At 51.9% G+C, this 9,730-nt stretch overlaps 2 protein-coding genes across 3 annotated transcripts; both read right to left on the bottom strand.

The window, feature by feature from the left end:
* Positions 1-31: 31 nt before the first annotated feature.
* On the bottom strand, positions 32-3,313 carry LOC117851435 (probable glucomannan 4-beta-mannosyltransferase 3). 2 transcript variants are annotated; one of them, XM_072293106.1, is made up of 9 exons: positions 2,572-3,313; positions 2,343-2,441; positions 2,017-2,269; positions 1,821-1,898; positions 1,574-1,710; positions 1,353-1,466; positions 891-1,090; positions 622-816; positions 32-527 (listed from the first exon to the last, which is right to left on the bottom strand). In XM_072293106.1, exons 1-9 carry the CDS (start codon positions 2,989-2,991, stop codon positions 371-373), a joined length of 1,653 nt encoding a protein of 550 aa, XP_072149207.1. In that variant the 5' UTR covers positions 2,992-3,313; the 3' UTR covers positions 32-370. The 2 variants fall into 2 exon arrangements, with proteins under 2 accessions (XP_072149207.1, XP_034589144.1); XM_034733253.2 differs by having other exon boundaries at positions 1,788-1,898; positions 2,572-3,311.
* A 1,397-nt stretch (positions 3,314-4,710) lies between these two features.
* On the bottom strand, positions 4,711-9,280 carry LOC117851816 (soluble starch synthase 2-3, chloroplastic/amyloplastic). Its single transcript, XM_034733715.2, has 8 exons — positions 8,678-9,280; positions 7,961-8,579; positions 7,793-7,857; positions 7,275-7,352; positions 7,064-7,174; positions 6,926-6,970; positions 6,447-6,620; positions 4,711-6,215 (listed from the first exon to the last, which is right to left on the bottom strand). The coding sequence occupies exons 1-8, from the start codon at positions 8,948-8,950 to the stop codon at positions 5,259-5,261; spliced, it is 2,322 nt and encodes a 773-aa protein (XP_034589606.1). The 5' UTR covers positions 8,951-9,280; the 3' UTR covers positions 4,711-5,258.
* Between the last annotated feature and the right edge of the window lie 450 nt (positions 9,281-9,730).

Raw genomic sequence — 9,730 nt, 5'->3', positions numbered from 1 at the left:
AAGATGACTTGTACGAATAACGGAGTTCTAATTTACACCAAATATATGTACCATTTCATATATTCTTATCATGCCAGCTAGATTGTAGTGGCTTAAAAGAATTATCATAACATCCAGAGTTATCTTGTGTCCAACGTGCAACATATACAATGACAATTAAAATACATACGGCACATAGACATTGGAAAATCACATGCTACATAGTAAATTCCTACAGGCCTTTTCCAGAAGAAGAAAAATAGAGAGAGAAAACAGCATCCATGCTTTCACGGTATGCCTGACAGTGCAATGAAGTTATTAGTCATCACGAGTTCATGATCGAACTTGACAATTTCTTCCGTTGGATCAGTCCTAACAGTTATATATACCGCTATGAGTTGGATGTTCCGCAGAAACCGGTGCCAACAATAAGAAATGTTATAGCCTGTAAATATATGTAAACGAAATAGAAGTCGCCTCCGTAAACCAAGTTGTAGGTCGCGCAAAAGAAGAGAAAAATGGCAACCAAAATCTCTGACATGGTGCATCTGCAACGAGCACGAAGGATGCAGAAATTAGAGTCAGTTAAAGCTAAATCTTGATGAAATTTCTCAGGAACCATATACAAAACGCCCATGCTACCTGTCCCAAGACCTGCAGGGAGGCTTTTCAAGTATTTGCGGCACAGGCTTGGTGCAGCTTGAATTACCAAGCTTCTCTGTGACAACCCACTCGTTTACGCTCCCAAGCTCAAGCAAACCGATGACTGCCGCCTTCGTCCGGTGGAAAGACATGACATTCTCAAAGAGGATCCAGAATGGTATGAAGTGGAGCGAACTGAAGGCAAACCAGGTGTTAGAAACAATAACAAACATCCTATCTGGTGTGAGATAGCTCTTGAAGATACAAACCTTGGATTTCTGATTGCGTAGAGAAGTGTTATTGTTGTTGGGATATAAACCACCCCCCATACAGGAACTGTGACCTCAGGAATCAGGACTGACAGCGGGATTACTACACAGTAGAGCATGAAAGGTACCACATGGGCAACAACCTTCCTAATGAAAAAGAAGCTATAGATCAAATAAAGCTTCCTCCACAACGACACCTCCTGCTCCAGGATTTAGACAGCATCAGGTAAAAATCACAAGTGAAACAGGCAGAAATGCTGCCTGGTTAAAGGAAACACGGCAATGCTGCAATGGAATGGTCGGATCACCCACTCAAGCAGAAAACTGATACTCTGTTTTCATCTGAGTATCAGATAAAAATGGAATGGTGCTTATTGTACTCATGCTTACCACTAGTCAAGAAAATTTACCTTATCTCTAAAATGCACAACGCGGCTACTAGAGTATAATAAGCAAATTTACCTTAGTCAGAATTATCTCTGCACCCGTCTTCCTGAATAAATTTGCTGCCCCGCACGTCCACCGATGTTGCTGACGGCGATACGCCTTCAGATTGCTTGGCAGTTCACTTTTGACCTATGATTTCAACAGTAAGTTCCTCTCAAGGCATACTTGAAAGTAGAGTTGTGGACGAAAATGTGACTAGAAAATTGAATCTAATGAGGGCATTAGTACTTTCTTACCTTAACATCTCCGACATAGATGAATTTCCATCCTTTGAGACCTGCTCTGACTGCTAAATCCATGTCTTCTACTGTGGTTCGATCCTCCCAGCCACCGGCTTCCTTAATGGAAGAAATTCTCCAGACACCAGCCGTTCCTGAAGTTAAATATGTTATAATCCTACAGAATTACCACGTATGACTGAATTCTGGCTGAGAGATTTTCCTCTTATACCGTTAAAACCAAAAAACTCAAACGTGGATGAACCTGCTTCCTGCTCTACTTTGAAGTGATAGTCTAATGTCATCTTTTGTATCCTCGTCATAAGGAATTCATTGGGATTAACTGCAAAAACCGTCCCGAAATGCCAGTCAGCAAGTTCCTGTCAATTGGAACAAGAGAGCATCAGATAGATGCAGCCTACTCAGCAAGGTAGCTAGAGTCGAGTGTTTTCCATGCTTACCAAATTCCCATCGGGCTTGCACAAGTGCAATCCGTGGATTATGCACGAGATACGGGACGGTCCTCACGAGGAAGTCAGGTTCCGGTTGGAAATCAGCGTCGAACACAGCGACGAAATCACACTGCTGAACGTAGTCATACAGCATCCCTTGCTTCAGTGCACCGGCCTTGTACCCTTTCCGATTGTTCCTCACCTCGTATTTCACGTTTTTGCCTTTGTTAGCCCAAAACTTGCATTCAAGCTCCACCAGATCCTGTTGAGAACACACTAGAAATGTGATCTTTGAGGAGGGCAGCGCGGCAAAGGGCGAGAAGATTCAAACTCACCTTGATCGTTGGATCGGTGGAATCGTCGAGAACCTGTACGATGACCCTATCGGACGGCCATGCCAGCCTGCACGCTGCTCCAATGGAAAGCTTGTACACCTGCGTCCCGCGCGCGCCCAAACAAAAAGGAAACGGAGCGTATTATACGCACGAAAACCGTATAAATCCATCGCATTGCGTAGCTGTATTTGTATACGCCGAGCAGCGAGTAAATCAAATGCGCGCGCACCTCCCGCTCGTTGTACATGGGGATTTGGATGAGCACCATGGGGTAGCCGCCGCCGCCGACGGCGCGGCCGCTCGCCTCCTCGTCCCCGTTCTCCTCGGCGGCGGCGGCGGGGCACGCCGCCCGGTACCGCCCACGCGGCGCGAGGAGGCTGGCGGCGGCCAGGAACACGGCGTCGGCGAGCAGCATGGCCGACAGGGCCAGGCACGCCCACGACGCGGCCGCCAGCGCCGGCGCCACGGCCGCCGCTCGCGCCACGTCCCACGCGGCCCGCAGCGCCTCGGCGACGCCCGACGGCGGCAGCGGCGGCCACCACCACCGGCGAAGGAGCAGGGTCGTCGCCGTCGTCGACGTCGACCCGTCGAGGTCGAGCCACCCCGCTGCCACGGCGGCCAAGGAGGCCCCCGCCGGTGCGCCAGCCATTCCCGCCCGTGCGTCCGCCTGCCCGCCCTCTCCCCTTGCGCGGGCCTGCAGCTTTTGGGTTGGGGGGGCGACGTTGCTTTTCGCGGGTCGCGTCGGTGCGGGAGGACGCTTTCGCACTGGCTTATAACCCAGTGATGAGGCAGTGGACCGGTGGAGTACTGGTGCTCACGAGGCAGCCGCTCTGATAGTCTGATGGTCCGCTGGCTTCACTGCAGCTTGAATCACTGACATGTGGGACCAGCGTTACACCGGACTTCACATGTCAGTGCTGTGGGGGTACCGCTACCACCGTACTACTAGCTCAGGAGCTGACTGGTGCGTACACCGCAAGCTTCTCTCTTCAGCATCACGTTCCGGTGGGCTACTGGGCATCACGTTCCAGCCTTTATCTACGGCCCACCTGTCACTATCGTACGTACTACTAGCTCACTAGCCCATCAACAGCCCAAGGGTCAAGGGAAATGCCAAAAGCGAACGTCCCGGAGGTGGACGCGGAGGGATTCGTTCGTTCGGTGAGGTTGGCTTTGCCTGCCGCCCGCCGAAGTGTCCCCGTCGTAGCCGCGGCCCACCGCGGCCGGCCGGCCACGATGAAGACGCGCCGGCCGCGTGATAGCTTTCCCTCCCGCCAGCGTTTTGGATGCTCCCCTCGTCGTGTTTCGCGTGCTCTGCTACAGCCTACAGGACAGGCAGCTCGAAGCGACCACACCTCTCGAATTTGGAATAGTTGGATCAGGCAGGGGGCCGCGGCACAATTCAACCGGACGCATCCGTGCGTGCACGTGGCATGAGCGCGATGAACATGCGGATGGGACTCGAGGTACACGTACAAACGTGCATTATTGATGCACACGGTTACAGGAACAATTCTCTTGTCCATCTAGCTAATGAGATTGTCTTTGGAAATTTACAAGCTGTTCGGCTAAGATTGTTACAGCTGCGGCTGCAATAACTAGCCTTCTAAAACTACACGAACTAGAGTTACTGTGACTGCAGCTGCAGTCGCAACGTAGCAGCAAGAATCACAACTGGACATTGAGTTATACATCATGCTTTTACACCATCCGTCCCAAATTGTAGGTTACTTTAACTTTTCTAAATACATATTTTTTTGTTATGCTTCTACATATAGGTTACATCTATGTACATAGCCAAGTCTATGTATCCAGAAAAGTTAAAACGACTTGCAAATTGAAAATTGAGATGGGGGAGTAGATAAGATCTTTGGGGTTTAATCATCATCTCTTTTGTCTAAAACCAGCTCTGCCAAACTTTCACGATAAGAGATCTTTCAAATGAAGTTTTTCGAAAAACAAATTTGTTCTCCGCCTGATTTACTTGTCTACAAAACGTCATGTTTTAATAACGGGAGGCAGCATGAGATAAATTTCTATATGATGCCATTGGCCATTGCATCCTAGGCCTAGCAAACCGAGCAACCAACCCCTCGTTGGCAATGTATGTTCTGCACACGCATATAGTCAGTGTTTTAACAAGTTGCACCAATCTTACATTAATTTATCAATAGATCAGAACTCTATCTAATGATAATAAGATCAAACTAAGTTCGGGTTCGAGTCATTGACTCGGCATGGATGCTCTCCTATAGTCCTATCTGCTAAAGCAGTAATTTGTATTTGCTGGACGTGATAGAAAGCAATAATTCAGTAAACAAAATGCGAAAGGCCCATAGTTCTAGACGAGACAGTCAGACAGTAGCAATGGACACAAATGTGAAGGCATATTTTTAAGTTTAGCCCTAGAATAAGGCCTGTCTGAACCTCTACAATTCTCATGTTTCTGCAGGTTGGACAGAGTAGTTAGTATACTAAGCGTTGATGTACAGTACCGCACCATATCCCATAATCATCCATCACTCCATAAGATATGACAACAGCGAGCCGTCACTTTCAAGAAGTAACACTGTATCGACGGATATAGCAGGCTAGTAGCTACACGTCTACACTTATTAAGTTGGCATCCCAAATCTGTAGAAATGCATACTTCCACACAACATCCACTACTGCTCTACGATGTACGGACCCAGTCGAAAGCACACAGCTCAACCCACTACCATTCTACCATACTATCTCTGTCTTTCCCCCCTGTATGGCCACACCACCGCGGCGTTGCATACGAAGCTCTTCACCGAGACCGATGAATGCGGAATGTACAATGGATCAAAGCCGGAGAAACTAAATCAAAACAACACAAGCAGAACGAAGTTGCTCTACCGACCGACCGATCGATCGACGCGGAGGGTGTTCAGTTCACCACTGGTACTTGGCCTTGACGAGGACCTCCTCGTAGAGCTCGGCGGCGTGGTCCCAGCTAAGGTCCTGCGACATACCGCGCTCCTGGATGCGCCTCCAGCTCTCCCTGTAGTTCCGGTACGTGTCGAGGCAGTGCCCGAGCGCCTCGATCAGCTTGTTGGGCTCGGCGCGGTCGAACGTCCACCCGAGCCCGGCGTCGCCGAACGGGTCGAAGGGCACCACCGTGTCCCGCAGCCCGCCCACGGCGTGCACCACGGGGACGGTGCCGTACGCCATCGCGTACAGCTGGTTCAGACCGCAGGGCTCGAACCGGGACGGCATCAGCAGCACGTCGGCGCCCGCCGTGATCCGGTGCGCCATGGGCACCGAGAACCCGACCCACCCGCGCACCTTGTCTTGGTGCATCCGCTCCAAGTGCTGCAGCATCCGCTCCAGGTCGCCGCGCCCGGCGCCCAGCATCACCAGCTGCACGTCCTGCCCGGCCAGCCACGGCATCGCGTCCCCGATGATGTCCACGCCCTTCTGCCCGTCCAGCCGCCCGATGAAACCGAGCAGCGGCACGTCGTCGCGGACCTCAAGCCCGAGCTCCCGCTGCAGGGCCGCCTTGCACTGCCGCTTGCCGGCGTCCAGCGTCCGGAGGCCGTAGTTGGTGTACCCGTCCGACCGCAGGTGCACGTCCACCTCCGGGTTCCACTCCTGGTGGTCGATGCCGTTCACGATGCCGTTGATCTTCCAGTCGTTGGACCGGATGATGTCGTGGAGGCCCCACCCGCCTTCCACCGTCTTCAGCTCCCACAGGTAGCCGCGGCTTACGGTGACCACCCGGTCCGCCATCTTCAGACCCGCGGCGAAGATGTTGGCGTGCTCACCGCCGACGGGGTCGTACAGCTCGAAGTGCTGGAGGTAGTGTTCAGGCAGGTCCATGTACGGGTATTCAGCTACAGGGCCGCGACCCTGCAAACAAGAGGGAAATCATTAGGATCCAGAAATTTCTGAAATCCAGTTGAGAACCGACCAAAAGCAATAATTGACTGAAAGATCTGAAACGAAGGATTGACAAATTGCAAAAGCGCATGCCATCGTTCAGTAACCTTAAATGTGCCATGATGGTAACTGAACCATTTTAAAATCTAAAGAAAAAAAGTGGCAGGGTACAAAAGGATCATGATATGAGAAGGAAAAGACCTGGTGAGCAATGTTATGTATGACAAGAACGGAGCGAGTGTACTGCATTTGTCCATTGTCTCTGTAATATGCTTTCAGATAAACAGGCAGGAGTGCAGTGTGCCAGTCGTTAGCAATGAACACCAAATTGCCATCACCATAGCACACACCGCCACATGGAACGTGCCAAGGAACCTGAAGATTGTGGAGGAACACAACAGATAGTCCAGTGTTCTTAGTCACAAATAGAACAGAATAATATTCAGGTACAGTGTATGGAGGAACGTGCCAATGAAATGAAGATAATAAAATTATCATGCACAATAGAGAGTCAAGATGAAAGTATTATTCGTTGGTGCAAAAGATGAGCCTAGCAGTCCAATAATTTGACATTTGGCTGGATTTGGATTTGGATTTGTATATGAAAACTAGTGATAAGTGTGAAATCCATAAAATTCAGAATTTTTCAATATGGATGACAGTAAAGTTCAGGGGAGTACCTCAACAGCAACCTTGCAGAACAAAATCATGCGCTTCATAATTTCCTGAAGTAAAATGGGAAAAATGTATTTCAATTGAAAGCACTTTGGCTTGATCTTAGATAACCAGTGCAGTAAAAGTGAATTGTGAAACTTCACCTGTCTATTCCCCCCATATATGTCACCTTGACGGTGCCGGAAGAGAGGCGCATCAATGAACACAAAATCTACTCCATCGATAAAAGCATGGAAATATTTCACTTCCAAGTCCTGCAAGCCAAAACAAATGCCAATTAAATTGAGTCTATTGCGATTTTAGACCTTGGCATTTTCTATGTCCTATATTTGATTGGGAGAGGTTTACACATACCTGTCCTGCAGCTTTGTAATATTTCACGATTCCCATGTCAAAGGCTTCCGCATAGTCCCCATACCTTGGTACCACAACCTTAGATTGAAACAAGCATTCCCCCAAAATGTTAGATAAGCCATCTAACTCTACTCAGAGTACCTGATTTAAAGTATCACAATATCTTATAGTTACATAATACTCTAGTCATTTATAATAAGATGATTCATTTTTGTATCACTATCTTAAGCAATAGTTTCTGACAAGATGATCATATATGCAGCACAAAGTATTTCAATATAAACCACTATAAGGGAGTAATGCTAGTGCTTTGTATATAATATATATGATCAAGGTTTCAGATGCTTGCAACGTAAGAACCGAAAAATCACTTTCAGAACCCGCCTTACATTTCATCACATCTAACTATGTGCATCTCAAGTCATCAAAGCATACATTTACCAGCTGATGAAATATTGAAGATGCTGAAAAAAGAGAGAAAGGCAACCAAATGAAAAACAGAAGCCTGAGAGTACTACCATAACACGATGCCCTCTTCTTGCCAAAGCCTTGGGCAGAGCTCCCGCAACATCTCCAAGACCACCTATAATACTCAATGACGGCTCACATCAGTAATTCAAGCAACCTGGTGTTCTGGAATGAACAGAAGCTCTAGAAGAAACCACAAACAGTACTGTTATTCTTGCCTGTTTTGCACCAAGGAGAACATTCAGCAGCCACCACGATCACGTTCATGACATTCTCCCCGGCCAAAGGCCCAGGATCATCGTTCTCGTAATTTTCAAAAGAACCAGCACCATCTGCATCAGCCCCGGTATCACCCGTCATTTCGGCAGGATCGTTGAAACCGATATATTTCTTGAAATCCCAAGCGGCCTCTTGCACCTCAGGCGCAGGCGGCTGAGTCGGAGGTGGAATTGGATTTGGAACTCCACCGATATCAGCCTGTGCACGTTTCTTCTCTGCAAGTTCAGCATTGCCATAGGTGTCAGGCTTGGGAATGGAAGTTGGCGGCGGCGGCACAAAGTCCTCCTCAGACGGCGGCAACGGCGGCTTCGAGGAGGGGGCGACAGTCCTGGGCGGCGCCGGCGCAAGGTCTTGGGCGGGGAGGATCACGGTGTAGCCCGGGCCTTCGAACTTCACAATGCTCGCCGGCGGCGTGGCGACGATGGACTTGATTTCGCCGCCTGCCAGCGCGCCGTTCCGGCCGGACGCGGCGGCGCCCCTGGTGGCTGCGGCGTTCCCCGCCCCGGACCCGGAGCCGTAACGGCCGACCGGCTGAACAGGATCCCTCCGTTTGGAGACCTGCACGCGGACACATGTCGGTTTCAGAAATCAAAAAGCAAGCAGTGCGATCCTATATCGAGGGGCAGGGAGGTAGGCGTCGACCGAGACCAACTAACCGCCGCCTTGCGCCGCGCGCGGGGCTGCCTGCTGCTGGCGTCGGCGTCGCCCCTCCGCTCCGGCGGCCGCGCCGCGTCGTCCTTGCCTCCGGTCCCAGCCTCCGCGCGCACCACCGTCGCGCCCCGAGGTGGCGGCGGCGGCGCCCAGAATGGGAAATTCAGGTTCGCCCCACGGAGGAACGGCGGGGCACCCCGCCTGCGGCCCCCCGGGGTGGCTGAGGAGGGCGCGAGGATGAAGGCTGAGGGAGCGGCCGACGCGGCCGCCGACGACATGGCACCGCCGCGGGATCGATCGTCGTCGGACGCCGGCGCACGCGGGCGGGCGGGCGGGCAGCGGTGGAGGAGTGGGCGGAGTGAGGACTGAGGGTAGAGGAGGGGGGTTGGAGTGTACGGCGGGCGCGCGGCCGTGGCTTTGTTTGCGGTGGCTGGCGAGTGGGGCCAAAAGGGATCGCGGCGCGGACGGCGAGCGCCCCCCGAGCTGGCGGTGACGGGCGACGCCCACCGGGCTCGCGCGACTCACGAGGTGGGGGGTGGTGGCGGACGCGCGAGCGAACGGCCTCGCGTCGTTTGCTCGCGCTTTTGCGGCTGCGGCGCGCGCGTGGGGGTGTGCCTGGTGCGCTTTGGAAAGACGCGGCCGGCGCACGGGCAGGCAGAGCGACCTGGGTGCGTTTCGGCTGCAGTGGCAGCGAATGGCGGTGGTCCACCAATGACGCGCGGGCCCGGAGGCCGCATGGTCCCACCGGTCGGCCGCACGGGTGCGCTCCGCGGGTCTCCGAATACGAGGAGCGGAAAACGGCGTGACCCGTCCGGGGGTTCGTTCTCCTGATCCTTCTCGATCCTGGTTGCTTGCAGAGGGCCCCACTTGCTGAGAGGGTAGCGTGGCGTGCTGACCGTTGGGCCGTGTCTTGGAAGCCAGACTGCCCGGGGCGCATGATAAACATGAGATGAGATCGAAGGGTTTTTTTTTTATAAAGAGATCGAAGGGGTTAGGGCCGTCCCAATGGATAGTTTCTAGATGCAGTTTCCAAGAGAGAAAGAGAGTAATTAATGTCC

This window comes from Setaria viridis, chromosome 4, assembly GCF_005286985.2.
Source record: "Setaria viridis chromosome 4, Setaria_viridis_v4.0, whole genome shotgun sequence".
NCBI classification, from domain to species: Eukaryota; Viridiplantae; Streptophyta; class Magnoliopsida; order Poales; family Poaceae; genus Setaria; species Setaria viridis.
This window is presented reverse-complemented; position numbering and strand designations above follow the sequence as displayed.